Source organism: Scylla paramamosain, chromosome 32 (genome assembly GCF_035594125.1).
Source record: "Scylla paramamosain isolate STU-SP2022 chromosome 32, ASM3559412v1, whole genome shotgun sequence".
Taxonomy (NCBI): domain Eukaryota; kingdom Metazoa; phylum Arthropoda; class Malacostraca; order Decapoda; family Portunidae; genus Scylla; species Scylla paramamosain.
The window spans coordinates 5331255-5350076 of NC_087182.1; the positions used below are offsets into that span (position 1 = coordinate 5331255).

Below are 18822 nucleotides of genomic sequence, written 5' to 3' on the forward strand. Positions count from 1 at the left end.
ACAATAATGAAAATTCTAAACTAATTTTCTTTCATCCTTTCTTTCCCATCTTTCTCCTTCTCGTTGTTCATCCGCATCTTTTCATCCTTTCTCTTTCCTTCCACCTCCCCATCCTTCTACTCTTCCTCCTGCTGCCCCTTTGTCTTCCCCTACAGAGGATTACCAGCAGCAGCTTCCAATGGGTCTCTTCCTTATGGTGGGCTTCAGCAGGCAGGAGGAAGCCATCCTGAGAGCTGAGACTAATGGAGGAGTGTTGGATGCCCTTTACCCGCTCCAGACGATGTTCAGTACTCTGTCTTCTGAGATGGGAGTGAGTGCCTCGCATCTATACTTCTGTTTCCGCTCTCGTTTTCTTTGACGCTTCGTTCTCTCAAGTGTTTTCAAAGGACACGGATTTAGTCGGGTTCTCAGGGGATGTTTTCTTTAATTTACAGTACAGAAGCCTTGTTTAACTATCACTAGGATCATGAAAACGCTTGAAAATCCTATTAAGTTCCAGTAAAGACTGTTTAGAAACCTTTCTTCTCTTATCACGACTTTTTTTTTCTTTTTTTAGGCCACAGAGATGATTAGTTAAGTTTTTAAGTGTTTTCTTTCATTTACAGTGCAGAGTTCTAGTTAAACACGCTGGGAATTCCTGATAGCTTCCAGTAAAGCCTATTAGAAGCCTTTGTTCTCTCGTCAATTATATTTTCAGAGATAATTAACCGGATTTTCAAGAGTGTTTTTCCCATTAATGATACATAATCTTACTTAAATTATCACCAGTATCATGAAAACACACTTGAAGATCCTAACAACTGCTACTAAACGATATCTAAAAGTACTCGAGCTAAGATAATGAAATCTTTAAGAATAGAAACTTAGAGGCGGGGGAGGGAGAAATTGGTTTGTCCTTCAGTCACTGTGTTATGTTCTGAGTTACGTAAGGATTAGAGACAGACAAAGAGAGGGTAGGAAGTGGATAAAAAAAGAAGGGGAAGCAGTTAATTTGTGAGAGAGGGAGGTAGGAAGGAAGGAAAAACGGAAAAGAGAATGGAAGGACTGAAGAGAGGAAAGGGAAAGCAGCAGTAGTTTTAATGGTAGTAGTAGTTGTTATCTGGAGAGAAAGAGAGAGAGAGAGAGAGATCAAATTAACGAGAGAAGTGGGAGAAGAAAGAGAAACGAAAAAAAAGAAAACAAGACAAAACAGAGAGAGAGAGAGAGAGAGAGAGAGAGAGAGAGAGAGAGAGAGAGAGAGAGAGAGAGAGAGATCAAGGAATAAAAATCAAACTAACGAGAAGTGGGAGAAGAAAGAGAAAAGGAAGAAAACAAGAAAACAAAACAAAACACGTGTAGGAGAGAGAGAGAGAGAGAGAGAGAGAGAGAGAGAGAGAGAGAGAGAGAGAGAGAGAGAGAGAGAGAGAGAGAGAGAGTAAAAAGAATACAGAAAAGGGGAAGAAAAAAGGAGAAAAATAATAATAAAAAGATAAACAACACTATCACAAAAGCAATAAGCCTTAGGAAAGAAAGAAAAGAACTAAGACAAATACCTAAAAAGATACACAGAAAACATTACCATCATGAATAATAATAATAATAATAATAATAATAATAATAATAATAATAATAATAATAATAATAATAATAATAATAATAATAAAAGAAAACGTGTTAAAGAAAACGATAATTAATGACAAACTCTTGTATTTTATCCCCTGCAGGAGGAGTGTCGTCTAGACCTTCTCCAACACACCCAGGACAACTTGGTGCTTCAGGTTCGCCACGTGCAGCTCTCCTCAGGCATTAGCGGCCATAACTACAACCGCTACATGCTGCAGGAGGAAGTGGTGAGTGTCCTATGCTGGTGAAAATTGGAGTTAAGCTATAGAGTTGTAATATTAGATCCTACAGTTAAAAGTCTCAGGTTTTGGGGATTGTTATGTAGGTTTTATGTAGTGTGGTGATACATAACACCCGCTACATGCTACAGGAAGAAGTGGTGAGTATCCTCTGGTGGTAGGAAGTGGAGTTAGGTGTATTAGATTCTATAGTAAACAGTCTTATGATTTTTCTCTAAAGATTTTATGGCGTAGGATGGTATTAAGTTAACGGGACATTAGATCCAATTTAGAAAGAGTGCTATAAGTTTTCAGGTTTCGTGTGGTGTAGAAACTCGTATATGTGACCCTTAGTGGTGTTGTGTAGAGTTAAGCTGCATCAGATTCTGTTGAAAAAGAGTATTAGAGTTTTCTTAATATAATTTGGGTAGTGTTCGAGTGTCTGTTGTGGCAGATGTCTTCTGGTGGTGTAAAACTGAACTAAAGATAATCATAACTTATTTTAAAAGAGCACTGGTTTTGCAAAAGGGTTTCATTAGCGTAATAGGTGTTTCGTATGTCGTTAAGTGCTGTAAAATAATTAAGAGAATCAGGTCATGCTGGAAAGAATATTAGATGTTTTTAATGAAGTTCTGGGTGATTGTGAATGTAATTGTGTCATTTAATAATGTTTTATGGAGTTTAAAAGCGTCAGAAAGGAATTATGGGTTATATAAAAGAGTTAGATGCTTTTAATGAACGATTGGGTGATAAAGAAGATAGTTTGTGCCTTTTAGTGGCTATTTATGGAACCTTGAAGCTTCAGAAAGGATTCACAGCGTATATGAAAGAGTGTTAAATACTTTTAGAAGGATTTACATTACATTACGTTGTATGCGTGTTACTTGTCACAGCGTTTTGTGTTCGGGTGTAGTGTAACAGTAGAGTGTTGAGATGGTTTAAGAGGATGTACGTGAAATTAGCGCGAGTGTTGAGAGTTGTTAAGGAAGTCTGGGACGCGTGAAAAGAATCTGTAGGTTTTAGAAGTTGGTGTGTGTCAAGGAGGGAGTGAGAAGAGGAGGCGTTGGCGGAGCGTGGGTTAAGAGACAGCGTGGGCGGGAGAGGACAAGGGAAGGGAGAGGAAAACGCTTCTAAAAGGATGTAAGAGAACCGGAGTGCAGGAAAAATAGCTTCTAAGAGGGTCACAGAGGGAGAGAGGAGGAGAAAAATGCGGGTGTGAAAGGACGGGAGCAGAGCGGAGACCAAAGAGAGAAAAGAATGTGAGGAAAGAAAAGTGGTAGTCTTTGAAGGCCAGACTAATCTAGAGTTGTAATGAGGTGCTGGGGAGGGGAAGGTACGAAAAAAGTTTGCGGGTGGATATTTAGTGTCATAAGATGTTTGGGCGTGGTGCAGGTGGTGTGAGTTTGGGGTTAAAAAGAGTGCTAATGGAAGGAGAGGTTACTGGTTAGGTTTAGGATGCAGAGGATATTTGCAGTGAAAGGATGTGAATGAGTTCAAGTAGGAGGAGGAAGAAGAGGAGGATGTTATAGAGACCTACCTCTTTGAAAATAGATATAGTGAGGAAACAAAAACAAGTGAATAGATTTTGGATAAGAAAGGAAAAGGAAAAAGAAAGAAGGAAACAGAAGACCCAGACAGTGAGAAGGAACACGTCAGGAAGTGCCGTTTCGAAGTCAACACTCAACTCAAAGCTAGAGAAGATCTAGATGGGTGTGGAAAAGAGAACGGAGGCTAGAAAAGATCTGGGTGGTTTTAGAAAGAGGGAGGGAAGCTAGAGAGAATGAGTGGGTACAGAAAGGAGGAAAGAGGCTAGAGAGGATCTGAGTAGGTGTGGAAAGGAGTAAGGAAATTAAAGATTTGAGTGGGCATAGGAAGCAGGCTAAAGAGGACATGAGTAGGTATAGGAAAGGGAAAGGAAGTAAGGCAGGATCTGACTAGGTGAAGGAAGGAGGAAGGCTGGGAAGGACTTGGTAAACTTTTGTAACATAAGCAACACTACTCATCTCGTTATTCGTGCAAGTAGTTTTCCATTTAATTTCCCTGCGGTGGACACGTAAAAACTGACTGGGATACTAAATATTTCTTTACTTTTAATGATAGTTTGTCCTCATCTCAGCTCATTCCTCTCTCTTTTCTATATCTAGTAGTAGTTTGCCCTTCTTTTACTTAATACCCTAATAATGGTAATTGCTGTTCTTCTTACTTACATAGGGAACACTTTCTGATTCATTTTTATTTCTTATTTCTGTAGTGTAGGATGACTAATCGTAGTGTAACTTATTAACTCTCTCTCTCTCTCTCTCTCTCTCTCTCTCTCTCTCTCTCTCTCTCTCTCTCTCTCTCTCTCTCTCTCTCTCTAGAACCGGTGCGAGAACCCACTGAACGAGCTGGTGGACATGATCAACAGGAGAGACCACAGAATCCACCACCACGTGCGTCTCTCCCTCTTCGTCTTGGCTGAGCTGATTGACACGCTCCCCAACCCACAGCAGTTCAACGCCGCCCCTGCGCCTCGTTTGGCTCCCGCGGACGGCTGGGTGTGGGCGTGGAGCGTGGGCGTGGCGATGGTGCTGGCTGGGAGGGTCGTGGGCGGCCATAGCGCTGGGTTCGGTAACTTGCAGGTGTTGGTGGAGAGTGTAGAGGAAGTTCTGGGAGGCTTCAGTCACGCGCTGAGAACAAAGGCGGCTCTCCCTTGGGCGTCCTGCAGAGCCTCGTGATGGCGGGAAAGTTTCAGCTCAAGATAGATTTTTTTTACACCATCACCTTCCCCTGAGTGGAATGTGGGAGTCGCGTGTGGATGTGTGGAGGGGACGCGGGTAGAGCGAGAGCGGTGCAGCGTGGAGTGGAGCGAGAGGAACTTGTAAGAATGTGTAACTTTTCAGTCCGGCGGGTGAGTGAAAACATGTATAACTTTTGTTTCGATGGCTCAGGATGATAAACGCGGAAAATAAATCGTGAGGGAGGAGAGACTGATGTACGGCACGTGTGTGTGTGTGTGTGTGTGTGTGTGGGACCGTTACCCTGTCAAAGGTCCATATTCTGAACCACTTCTGTGCCGCACCTATACTACTTTCAAAAGGCTCAAGTCGAAGTTACACAAGGTTTTAAGGGTGTTTTTAGTTTTAATGACAGATTAACAAGATCGAATTATTAACAGGAGAAGCACTCTTGAAAACCCAGCTAATCATCTCTGAGGCCTTTGAGAGTAATCGTTGTGCGGGAGAGCAGAGCGTTTCTGAATACAGGCCTAACCACCGCGTCCCGAGTCGCAGTGCACCAACACACCCGCCATGCAAGTAAATAAAAGATAAAGGTGGCGAGGCTGGTGTAGTGCTAGAGATGTGTGATGCTGTCCCGCGCTGTCCACACCATAGAGGGCAGCACTTGGGCGTCAGGAAATTGGTGTTTTCTTGCCCCCGGTAGCAAATGTGGAGTCGAAAGAAGTGGATGGAACAATAATGCTGGCAATAAATGGACGAATGCTACATGATCTCACTTATGTGTCAAAACAGAGCTCAGTAAGTCTATATAGAGGTTCAGGTCAGCCTAACGATGGCGTATATTCTTTTAACTGTGTCGGTGTTGCATTTGTGTCAGATGTAAGCAAGGTGCATCTTCAAAACTGCGTGTGTTATGCCCCAGAGAGAAAGGAAGGATGCACGTACTGGCTCTCCACTCGTTCATATAGCAAAGCCATGTCGCGTAAATAAGAAAGAATGACCTAATGACCCACGCGATTCACACACGAGGGCGCTGAGCTGCACGTGTGAGTGAGTGGCTGGCGTGCGTCCGTCAGTGTTGCCGCTTGGACCTCTCCGCCATACAACACTCAGCTAACGTTGTTGTCACACGAACAAAATCTCATCACTTTTCTCCCCCTTACCCCTTACAACCCTCCTCCGAAAATGCATATATATATTTTTAGGCGGTTTTGGATCAGTAGTGTATGACATTTTGAAATTCTTGATATATAAATCATACTAAGGTTGGATCGCGTCGGTGTGAAGGGTGAGGGGGAAGGCGCCGCCAGCCCGTCGAGTCCAGACAGCCGCGTGGTGCTGTCATCAGGCGTACGGCGCCCAGCCATGTACAAACCTCATCTTACGCTTATGCTTTGTCTGTCGTATAGCCAACACTCACTCGGAACCCGTAAATTAAGCGGTTAAAAAGAACAAGCATACCGAACCATTTAAGCTGTTGGATGTGTAATCGCTTGTCAATCTCACTGAGTCTCCATGATTGTATTCTGTCGTGTTCTGCTGTGGCCGACATCCCTTCCTGTTATGATTAGGGGCACTGTGGCCCGCGTGGCTCCGCAGGGCCGCGCCAGGACTTCGTTAAGTTTTCATCGATTGTCTCTCGGCGTGTGTTATCCAGCCTGACAGCAACAAATCCCAAGGCTATGAAAGAATATTGGATTTTATGTCAAAGTTTGCTTATGTTGACATATTTGCTTGGAACGCTGACTCATTAACGAACATACCAATTTGTGAACTATTTGCAGTAGACTAACAAAAACAATGAACACCAGTTTTAGTCAAACTTTTGTTTCCGTCATTAGGTGACAGCAAGCATTTGTTTTCATGGAATTTTTTGGCTGTGAAATCCCACCCCCTCACCCTCCCTTTGGGCCACGCCTCTGCCGGCTGCCCCGCTCCCTGAGGCTTGCAACGTGGAGGCGTGGAGCGTGCTGGCGTGGAGGCGTGGAGCGTGCTGGTGTGGGCCCTAGCGAGGCGTCACCGTCTGGCCTCCATGGTGCCGGGTGGTCCTCGGGGCCTCGTCGTCAGCCGGAGAATGGTCGCATGTCCTTCACACGCCCCGACAATTTCACTCTGTGTACATAGGTGTGCATGTCATGTTATGTCCGTCAAATAATATGTTTTACAATAAAAACAAAGCAACTGCCACTTGCTTTTATTTATTTTTTTTTTTTTTTTATTTACTATTGTCTTGTAAAATGACAATTTGCTAACATTAGTACAAGGAGGGAACCACCACTCCCTGCCTGCCTTCCTCCCTGGCCCAGACGTCAGCTCTCAAGTTACTTAATTTTACACTCTTCAAAGGAAAAGAGGAGTTTGTCTCATGCAGTTAGTGATTTCATTTTGCAGTTTATAAACTACATTATAAATATAATGTTCTTTTGTCATCTGAAATGTTACAGATATAGTAACAGAGCACCAGTGGTTGGTTATCAACAACAATTCAAGGGTGATTACTGTCTTGTTTGCGCACCGTCGTTATATACGTGTTTCTCATGCCCCTCTTTATTTTGCATTGAGGTTTGTTCAGAGGTTCATAAAATGAATATACTGAACTTGACAAATACTCATATAACATTAATGTGCAATATAAATTTCCTAGACTTGTCATGACTTAGTTAAAATGTAAAACGCTTAACTAATAGGGACACAGCCAATTGTTTCACCCTGGCGGTGGAGCCGTGAACTATCAGCCGGCTTGTGGCAGCAGGCCAGGGTGAGGGAACACAGGGAAGGAGGTAGTCGCTGGGCAGCTCTGGAAGCGGGTGCTTCTGGCTGTGTCTGTTAACATTCGTCCACTTTATTAAGTAACATCTGGAGTGGTGGCATTACTACAAGTGTTGAAGAATGGCAAGGTAAGTTTTAATTTTTCAAACTTTACCCGTTATCGCCGCCTTACTTAATTACACCAGTATTGCCGAGGCCGTGCCTGGTATGCTTTGCCAACCCTGCTGTTTATTTGCTTGATATCCATAATCAATATCCAAATTCTGCATTTATGTATTTCTAAGAATCGGGGCGCTAATTCAGTATTTGTATTCACTATCGGAAGGAACTGTATAAATAATAGTTTTAAAAGTGATGTGCCCACTTTGCGTTCAAGAGGAGCGGTGTCCCCAGCCGGGCAGTTATTGCCAGGGTGACGTCATGAAGCCTTTGAGGGCGTTCAGGATAATTACGTCCAGGCTATTACGTGAACTTATTCAACATTTGGCTGCTCCCTCGTGTACTGCATCGCGATCTTTTAAAGCTTTACGAAAAGTAGGTATTAGATTGAAGCCTTGATTATTTATTTGCTTAATATTTTTTTGTATCTAATTTTATAATCAAACTAAGTAGCGGAAAATCCTATCCCCGAACAGAGGGCAAACCGTCAAGTTGGCAACACTGGTCAAAACCCTGTGATACACCGAACCAGTGAACTGCATAGAGCATGTTCCGAGAGTGTTTTATCCGACACTTCCTGAATCCTGTACATTTGTTACCTTGCGTGTTAGTAGTAGTAGTATTGATACACAATCACGTGTAAATGCGCGAGTGTAAACTGTATTGTAACACCTTGACTCCCGCAGGTGTTGGACGCCATCCTGTAGTCAGGTGACGAGCAGCAGTAGTGTGGGTTCGGTATGCACAACTTCTCTAGTCAATTTTGTTAACCAGACACCTGACACAGCAGCAAAGTAAATCCAGGAGGCAACGGTAGCGGCACCTGTGGTATGTGGGCACATGTAGAAGGGGAGGCGGCGGTGGTGGTGGTTAATCTGCAGATGGGCAGTTCACGGTCACGAGCAAGGTGAGTGCAAGGCTCGCGGAATGGAAAGGGCAAATTCGCCATCCAGAGAAAACGGGATTTAAGAGAACACCAGAAGTGCACTAGTTTCTTGTCTGGCTGTGTGTGTGTGTGTGTGTGTGTGTGTAACAATGCTTTCCCAGCGCGGGTGGCGGACTGTGGCAAGCTCATCCGTATTTCTATTTCTAGACGTGTTTGGTGAACGATTACGGTAGTACGGGATAATATTGAAATATCATTAAGCGTTTCCATCCGAGGACAAGGTTGTTAGGTTTAAATTTAGCTCATTTAATTGCTAACTCCTTCATTATATAAATTACAAAAAAAAAAAAAAACAATGTCCAGGGTAAGTAGACATTGGTTATTTCTATAAATGTGTTGATAAGTGTGTTTTAGGATGACTCGCAGGCAATAGTGCTGGAGACCTGTAGCATCCGCTGTGGTAAATTACAGGCAGGAATATTATCATGTGCAGAGACTTGACCCACCCTAGTGTTCCCTGAAGCACTCGTGGTCAGACAAGGTTGATGGACCCACACTAGTGTTCCCTGAAGCACTCGTGGTCAGACAAGGTTGATGGGCAGCGTGTATCAATGTGCATCTTAATCTTTCCTTAAGTTTTCTTGGACGTTCCCTCGAGTAATTCCTTAACTTCCCCCTACTCCTTTTATCCCCAGGCCCATAAATACAATAGGAAGAGAAGGAGCTGCCTTTATGGACTTGGGAACGTTCATCTCAAACTGTTTATCTTCACATCGACCTACCAGTTACTGTTTTTGATATCTTTTTGGCTTTTTTTTTTCAGCACTAACAGTAAAGTCATGAATTGATCTGTGCTGACGTAGTATAAAAAAAATTGTGGAAGCAGTCTACTGAATTGTGTACGGTTGTGTAGCTGTCACTGCCAATGAAAGGGATCATCAGGGTTCATCCATACCGAGCCACACACACGCACACACCCATACACTGTTAACTCATCATTCATTCGTCAAGTCGCCTTATTCACTTTACATCACTTTACATAAACACCACATGAATATGGTGTCATAAAACTGTGTATTTATTGTTTACATACTTGCAGACGAGGTTGTTGCGATCTTTGGCATTGCCACCACAATACTCCAGAACTCAACAAGGCAATGGTGATGGATCCTCAAGAGTCTTTGATTTCATCACCATGGTTCTGGTATGTCACAAGTCAGTCATTTTCAATAAAAGCTTAAAATTGATCATTTTCTTATGCAAAGGATATAGAAAAATCTTAAATTCAGCATGTTTATTATATAATGCTGCGTAGGACTAAATATTGTAGGTCCTCTTGTCTTGTATCTTTTAGGAGTTATAGATTTTTAGGCATTAAAACATCATTATAAAGTAAGTTTTCCAAGGACTTTGGGATTAACAATACAAATAAAACCTCAGTACTTTATAGTATAATACGTTATAAATCTGGCACTAAATAATTTAGCTACGGAAACTTGCTCCTGTCACCGTCAACCTCCCATAGCACCACTACTGCATGACACCTGCTGGCCGGTCTTCACTCACCGCACCAGCCTCACGGACGCGTCCACTTTAAGTCCGGGAAAGAGAGAGGGAGAAGGGAGGCTACTCGCAACCCACACCCTGGCCACACCAAAACCTGGGACAGGATTTCACTGGGTCCCTGTAGCCTGCATGCGAGGAGAAACGTTCCCAACACACCGGCGCAGCCACAAGGAGCAGATGGCGTAGATTAAGACGCCGAAATCCACGAGACACAGTTTATTGCTACGCAATATACGCACAGCAACAACACACAGTACCTAGTTGTCCCTAGCGCCAAAGTCACACCACAAGTTCACAGACCTGCCACACAGCTCCCTACCTGGGTGGACAAGCACAGCACGACACGCGGAAGGCAGACACAAAAGCAGAAGGCAGGAAGATGTCTGAGACGCATGTATCACTGGCTGGCAAACCAGGCTCCAACTAATCTCACCGGGCCTCCCGAGTCCCCACGCGCGACGCCGTTATCCCACGCCACTTCTCCCACCAACTCGCATCTCCCACAGACTCGCATAGACTTACACAGCTATCCCCTAACAATGTAACCATATAATTATATCGTTACGAATGTGTCCCTGGGTGTATGTGTGTGAACCCCTGAGTGTATGAGGTGGGGTGTAGGCTGGTGGGAGAGCAGTGGCGTGTGTTGTCTTTACCCCAAGGAGAGCGCGTCGGCCCGACGCGGCCTGCAGAGTTAGTTGAAGCATACAGCCTGGACTACGTACGAGAGCGACATGCGTCTTCCCCTTCCTGCCTCAGTCCCTTTGTCTCCGCCTCGTGGTGTGTGTTGTGCTACACACCCGGCTAGGGGAACTGTCTGCCAGACTGCGGTGTCTGCGAGTGGCTGTGAAGCTAGGGACTGTGCCTGTGACTGTGTATTGTGACCGTGAGAAGAATAAATGTGTGCCACGTGGCGTCGGCGTCTCCCTCTCCCTGTCGTGGCCGCAGTGTTCGTGGCTGGTGACTGCCACGTAAGTGGAACTCCCCCAGGACCTGAGGACGTGTCTCCCCGCCTGTAATCAAGTCTACAGGGAACACTGAAACCCTGCTCCAGGCTTCGGTGGAACCAGGGTACGTGAGTGTTGCCAGTGGCCCTTCCTGTCTCCCCTTTTCTCCTGGAGACGCGCTGAGAGAGTCTTACCAGTGTTGTGCAGAAGTGGAGGTGCAGTGGGAGGGTGGTGGCAAGGGCCCGGATTCATCGTAGCAGCGGTGTCAAGAGTTTGGTATTTGTGTCCTGTAGTGTGTCGACGCGGGCCGAGGCAAGATGGCCGACGGTTTGGAGAGTGGCGCTGTGTTGCCAAGCGTTGGCGGGGCTGTTCCCTCCAGCTCAGAGAAGCTAGACAAGATCGATTTATCAGATAATGCAGCAGATGGCACAGCGAGCAGATCGGATGGAACGGCGGTCCCGGGAGATGAGATGAAACCGATGTCACAGCACTCCGCATGGCAAGGACAGCGGGCGAACAGTAGTCGAGTAGTTGGCATGGCAGAATGATAGACACTCAAGACGGTGGGGGACCCCAACCTCGCCCTGCAGGTGATGCAGGACTGGAGTCTTGCATCGCCTGACGAGAGCTGCGCCCGTGTCCTGGGGGAACTGCAAGAGACCGTCGACGAGCGTTGTGCCCGTGTCAAGGAGGAACTGCGGGAGAATGATCGACATCGAGGCAGATCGGTGAAGCAATGCCTCGCTGGCGAAGAATTGGCGGAAAACCAAGGGGACGCGTGGGGACTGGTGCGGGCCCTGTGCTCAGTTCCTGCTCTGGAAGGTGGGCTTGCCCTCCCTCGCCCACCGCAGCAGCGAGGATGGGGGGACAGTAGGGACCGTGGGTCGCTGCTTTCGTCCCCAAGGACCGGCCACAGGTGGAAGTCAGCGGAGTTCGACGGCAAAGTGCCCTAGGAGGCATACCAGACCCAATTCGAGATATTTTGCGGACGTCCATGGGTGGAGCGCGGGGGACCGGGTCTTGCAGCTTGTTGCCTGATTACGGGATCCGGCAGTGGAGGTCCGGGTCCTGGGCCACCTGACGCCGGCCCAGAGGGCATCTTACAGGGTCGTGGTGGAGGCCCTGTGGCGCCGCTTTGGCCACCTCCGGCAAATTGAGGTGCACAGGGCACGCCTGAAGTACGGGCGAGGGGCAGCGTGAGCCTCTCACGCAGTTTGCGCAGGAGGTCCCTGGTCAGCCAGGCATATCCAACGGCGCAGCAGGACATAGTGAGCCTCCTGACAAGGGCTTCGTAGACGCCCTTTAGGACTCGCATGCATGAAGTAGGCCCACCTGAAGCACGTTCAGGAGGCACTGAACCGAGCCTCCGAGATGGAGGCCTTCATGAGGTCAATAGCCGCTGCCCCGGGGCCGGCCCTGCCTCGTTATGTCAGAGCCAGGAGAACGTAGACTGCTAGACCACCAGCGGAAGGAGATCCCTGGGGGACTCAGAGATGCCTGCTGGGGGTGTGGCCAGCCACGTAGGTCACGCTCCCTGGATGGCACCAATCGTGTGTTCTTCAGGCCTTGCTGCTGGAGATGTGGCCAGACAGGACACCGCTCAAGGGACTGCCAGGACCCCACCGCAGCCTGGGTGTGCAGCGAGGCGGTGCCTCAGCCGGGGATCGCACGACCCCACCTGGAGTAATCTGCCGGCTCACAGCAACGTCCACGAGCGTGCGAGTGGCGGGCACGCCGCTTGGCTGGTGATGGACACGGGCTCAGAGAGGACGTTCGTGAGAAAGGACTTGGTGGAGGCGCGCTAAGTGCCGGAGGCTGCAGAACGGCTGTTTGGTGTTAATGGTGTGTATGTTGCCATGCTGGACCCCGTGATACTGAACATCGGGTGGGAAGGTGTGTTGGAGCGAATGCCTGTTTTCGTCGCCGCGACGGAAGACCTGTGCCTGCTGGGAATTGGCTTCCTCACGCGAATAGGAGCGTGCGTGGATCTCCAAGAGGGGAAGTGAGGGTACGGGGTCAGGAGGCCAGAGTGATGCGAAGGATGCTGGGCCAGTATGCTGACGTCTTCTGCCGCGATGACTTTGATCCGAGCCGCACGTATCTGGTGAAGCACGCTATCCACACGAGATCAAACATTCCCCCCGGCAAGTGGCACCCTCTAAGAGGGAGGAGATGCAACGTGCCAGAGTTCGCTGCTGCCGGCGTGATTGAGAGGTTGGACAAGTCCGTGGTGCTTGCCGGTAGTCCTGGTGGCGAAGAAAGACGGCACGAAGAGGTTCTGTGTCGACTATCGTGCTCTTAGCGCGTGACGGTGACGTACGCATACCGCCTGCCTCAGTGTAGCCAGGGTACGTGTGAGTGTTGCGAATGGCCCTTCCTGTCTCCCCTTTTCTCCTGGAGACGCGCTGTGTGAGGTCCGACCAGTGCCGCGCAGTAGCGTAGGTGAAGTACTTGGAAAGGCTGGTGGCAGGGTGCTCGGGTTCTTAACAATACATGTTACATGTAACCAAGCTGTTGTAATGTTGATTTCTCTAAAATATTTTTTCATTATAAAATAGGCCAAGGGCAAAAAGAACATGCATGGGCTTTTTTTTTTTTTTTTTTTTTTTTTTTTCTTTCAGTGCACCCCTTGTGATTGCACACATTCGGGCCATGATCAGTCCCTCTATTGCTGGAAACGTATCGGGAAGTTTTCTGGAATGGCTACCTGTCCTATACCATTCTGCTTTAGGTTTTCTCAGCTTTCAAATTAGGAACAACAGCCAGGAGAATCCGTTCTTGTCTGGTGAGTAGAAAGTCGGCCAAATCTGAGAAATTCAGTGTAGCCATAAATCCCCAAATCAGGTCAGAAGACAGACGTGACAGCTGCAACGCAACAGCCCCCTAACATTCTTGACACCTGATCCAGGAATAATTATTTACAAAGCTTTGAAACTATCAGGGTTTGGTTAGGTCCCTACTTACCATATATGGCTTAGAATTTTAGGTGTTCAGAGATGGAGAGAGAACTGGTAGCTATTACTGAACAGGAGAGAGAGAACTGATATAATAGCTATTGCTGAACAGATCCCACAGGAGGGTTTCTCTGACAGTGAAGGATCAATGAGACTTCATATGTGAGTCACAAAGAGTGCAATTTGAACGATGGATAACCATCTTTATAGATATCTATAATGAATCAAGCAATGAGACAGACATCCGACACCCTATAGGGTTTAAAAACCAGCTCCACAAGATGAAAAGGAAACCAGATCAGAATAAGCTATAAACCTTGTACTGTGTTTATAATCCAATAAAGTTTTTTCATCCTTGTTTACTCAATGAACCTGTGCTTCCATTTCATCCTCTCTCCTCCACCCTCTCAGAATTACCGGTCAGTAGGTTTCCTAGTTTTGGAAAGTAGGAAGATAAAAAAGGTTTCAGGGGCCTTGTTTTTTTTCCTCAAATAATTAATATCTAAGCATCGGACAAGGATGATGTTTTGGCAGTCGATGTTTTGGTAAAGTTATGCTTTGATGTCATATGTGGTTAATGATGAGAATAAATATAGGATAAACTTTGCTAAAACTTGCAGGTACTGGGAGCGAGATTAGCACAGAACTGCTGGTTAGATGGATGATTACTCTTCGGTCGACCTATCGTTACCACTGTTACCACTCGCTACCACTGTTACTAATTCTAAGTTTACCCTAAAAATTCACTCAATTTGCCTTCATTATCCATATATGACGCCAAAGCATAATTTTGCCAATTAGGACGGGGTCTCAAACATCCACTGAAAATAGCATCCTTGTCTGACGGTTTAAGATTTTCATTTGCGAGAAAAGATACGACACGGCACCTGAAACCTTTAGAAGTTCAACTAAATTATTCAGACTCCTCTCCTGACCTCTCTCCTTTAACACCCACAAAATCTTCAGGACCCCTGCAAACGATCAATATAATGCGAGGAGTATAGGAGTTTACACGTGTTTATCATCTCAGGGGCAGGAGCTGATTATCACGATGGTGGAGATGCTATACCAAATCTCTCAAAGGCTCCATTGACGTTATGACCGCATATCAGGTTCCGTTCCAATTCCGTTCTAACTCCGGTCTCATCGTTGCCCACAGACGTTCAGTTCTCCCGAGACGTGACAGAGTGAGGACCATGGCCTTTCTTTTACTGTGATGAGGATATAGGCTGTGCTCTTGGAACCATCATTGTGGCATATATCGCTGCAGAACTAGAGAAGTCGAAGCGATGATGGAAAACGCGCGTTAGAGAGGCAGCAAGTCACCGTACACAGACTTGGCGTGTAGACGTTATCAGCTCTATACAGTCTCGTTTGGCCGTTGCATCTCTTTCCTGTAATGTCTCTAATAAAATGTCATATGCTGCATTTATTTTGTAGCTATAATCTTTATTTTACACTTTCCATAGACAAGGTTGTTCTTATAAAGTTCAGTAAAATCGGGCCGGAATTCCTTATCAGCGGATGTCGCCATCATTTCCACACTATAAATGTTGACTCCGAACTGAAGTAGATAGCATGACAGTGCCAGAGACGTTCAGACTTCCGGCAGCCTGAACTGAAACAGAAGCCAGGAACCTGGTGGTGGCAGGTTCCGATCCGGCCGCTGACTCCGCCCACTTTTGGTTGTAGGATCACCCCATACCGTGTGAGATTTGCTTACGATTCCGGCGGCCAGATCTGGTGGTCGTAACGTCTATGGAGCCCTTTATGCCACTTCATACCCTCACAGCCTGGAGTAAGACGTGGCTAAAAGTGGCACAAGATTCGGTTTAAAATGCCCTCCACCATACACCTCAGTGTTGACAATTGCCGCTCTGCAGCAAGAGATTGGAAGCTTCTTTCTCACATTAAACTCCTTTTACTTCCTCACGATATATGGAAGCTTCACAGGCATATGAGGATCTCCGTGGAAGACAAGAGAAAAAAATGTGAAAAATAAAGGCCAGGTGAGAAGTCTAGATAATTACTGAACATCTACTCTCGTTGCCCTAAAAAAATGGAGCCTTGCTATCGTCATTGGGAGGAATAAGTGCTTAAGTATGAACCACCCCGAAGTCATCTTAGGGAGGGAGAAGGGAGGATCATAAGACAGCCCGTATTCAGAGACTGCTCTCATCACGACTATTTTCAAGACCATAGAGGTGGTTGGCCGGGTTTTCAAGAGTACTTCTGTTAATAGAAATGTTCTTATCTCTGGAGCCATAAAAACATCCTTAAAATCCGTGTGTAACTTCAACTAGAGCCTTTTGAAAGTAGCAGAGGTGCGAGCAGAATAGGACTGGTAAGTGTGGTGACAAATGAGTGACGGCACGCTGGCAAACACGACCCACCCCTCACTACACCACTCAAGTCTAGACAAGTGCACGAGTGATGGTGAATGTTGTGCTGTGCTGTGTTGTTTCTCAAGTGTCCGTTCCTGGATGGCTGGTTAGACTACATCTTATAGCCCTCCTCTCCTTGGATGCCCATGCTTAGTGTCTTCACTCCACAAATTTTATCTTTCCTACACCTCCACCTGGACTCTTACAAACTTAAACGTTTAAGATTCATCACCATACATTCTCCAGCGGAGCAGCGGTACACACACTGGTAGCTGGTCTCGCTGAAAACCTCCTCCAAGCAGCACACGCTAGTCTCCTCCTTGCAAGACGCGCACACATGCACACCTGAAAGACGCCACTATATTACTATCACGAAATGCCTAACAGGAAAACCGGTATTATTTCGTCATTAAATGTTTAAGGAAAGCAGGGTTTTTTTTTTTTTTTTCCACTGTGAATTAACATAGAAGTCTCTGGTTTCATGGTACTCTACACGAAAATTTTGAGAGAGAGAGAGAGAGAGAGAGAGAGAAACACACACACACGTCACTGACACTCTTAAAAATACAGTAAATCAATAGAAAATACAGAACGAAACGCCAAACCGAAACTCAAAACTGTCCTTCCTTTGCCTCCTCACTTCAGTTACCAAGCACATCCTCCTTGACTCATCCCAAGGCGACAGTGCTTCTCACCCTCGCCGCCAGTCTGTAAAGGTCACAGGAATTAGTACGCCAGCCAGGTGTTCCGTACTGTTAAATGTTAGCTGTTTTGGTTTGTCAAGGAGTATCTTTCAAAGGCTACGGGATCATTATTAAACCATCAAAGGAATTATGAACGCTCCTTTAAACACTAATTAGCTCCCACTAAAGCCTGAGGCGAGACACCGAAACATAGGAATACGAGAATTACTGTAATTACAAAATGTCACGTGCCGCAGCCGATCACCAGCATCAAAATGAAGCTTGGAGGCCTCTTGATATGATTTCATTGTATGTTTGGCAGTCCAGATTTAATGTGAAGCAAGGAAATGCATCTTTGTAAATGAGCAAATAATGATGTTAAGAACCGCTAAATATTCGTATGCCGGTTCTGAAAGTACTGAAGGTCCCTCTTGTTTAGTGCACGAGGGAACACTTGTACACATCGCACATGCGTAGAACTCGGTGTGCGAGTGGACGCAACACCTGCAACTTGAACTAGGCCCAAGAAAATCCTGACCTCTTTCTGTAGCTTTTCAGTACTATTTTACTGTAGACTTGGCGTTTCAGAATTAATATGAAGCAAGGAAATGCGTCTCTGTGAATGATAAAACCACAATGAGCAGTTGGCCTTGTGCTGGCATTAAACTGTGATGTTCAAGTTCTCCTTAGTGCACGGAGGAAAATATACATATATAAATACTGCACATGCGCACCACCTCTAATTTAGTGCATGCAATACTGGTATAGCAGAGAGAGAGAGAGAGAGAGAGAGAGAGAGAGTGGACAGACTGCCCCAGGAGTCAAACAGTACGTGACTGTCTCGTATTGTGAAACACTGTTCTTAAAACGGCTATTTTCAAAGGTCACAGACGACCAGCCGGATTCTCAAGAGTGTTTCTCCTGTTAATACTGTGGCATCTTTAATGTCATCAACACAGTAAAAACACCATTAACTTCATCTAGAGCCTTTTGAAAGTATTGGACGTACGGCGCAGAAGCGTTTCAGAATATGGTCATCATACCCAACCCAACACTCCGAAATAAAGCACTGAAAATGTGGACCTGTACTCGTGGGCTTCATAACGCCACTTCCTTCGGTCATTTCTTTTACCTTTCTTTCCTAGAGTTTTGTACTACATAATTTTAACTTCCTCGTTTGTCTCTTTTCCATTCAGTAGTGTTTCAATGTACAAGCGACTTGTTATACCCAGGCCCTTATAAACATGTGTACAATCCATTACGAGTCAATACATTTTGCTATTCCCGTCCCCATCTTCTCCCTTAAGGCCCGTCTACGCTATCAGCGGCCACTTGTGGTGCTCGAACACGCAACTCCTCAGTTTCGAGGGATGGTGATGTATGGCAGAGACCACCGAATAGCAGTTTGGTCGTTCACACTGTACTTGACCCACGTTCTTCCATATCCAGTGTGCGAGTACTGAAGTTGCTGCCTATGTTGGTTGAGCGATCGCAGCCGCATATATCGACGCCGCAAAGCAGCTCTTATGTGCTCTAGCTGTGTCCCACATCATCGAAGAGGAAGAAATTCAAACGCAAAACATGGATGAAAAAAAAAATATATATATATATATATATATATATATATATATATATATATATATATATATATATATATATATATATATATATATATATATATATAATAAATACTGACGCACAGTTGTGCCAGCCAGCATGAGTCATTGTCAACCCTGTGGAATAATACGGTACACACGGCTCCTTCCTTGATGAAGCAGCCTTTCTACCCTTGTTTTTAGCTTAGGGCGACATGTAAACTTAAGGGATTTTAGTAGGTAAGTATCATTGGCCAGAAGTCATAACATGTAAATTAAGCCACACCTTTCTACATCATACCTGAGCACCAGTTACTGTACATCTCGGTGGTTTGCAGA

At 45.7% G+C, this 18822-nt stretch overlaps 2 protein-coding genes across 2 annotated transcripts in view; both read left to right on the forward strand.

Moving 5' to 3' along the window:
* Positions 1–6725, forward strand: part of LOC135089106 (uncharacterized) — a 94661-nt gene extending 87936 nt beyond the window's left edge. Inside the window, exons 16-18 of the mRNA XM_063984340.1 lie at positions 156–310; positions 1704–1829; positions 4181–6725. The gene's annotated coding sequence lies outside the window, so the exon portion shown is untranslated. The remainder of the gene's footprint in view (positions 1–155; positions 311–1703; positions 1830–4180) is intronic.
* Positions 6726–7135: 410 nt separating this feature from the next.
* Positions 7136–11862, forward strand: LOC135089108 (uncharacterized). Its single transcript, XM_063984342.1, has 4 exons — positions 7136–7437; positions 8155–8179; positions 9454–9558; positions 11161–11862. The coding sequence occupies exons 1-4, from the start codon at positions 7430–7432 to the stop codon at positions 11413–11415; spliced, it is 393 nt and encodes a 130-aa protein (XP_063840412.1). The 5' UTR covers positions 7136–7429; the 3' UTR covers positions 11416–11862.
* Positions 11863–18822: the final 6960 nt, after the last annotated feature.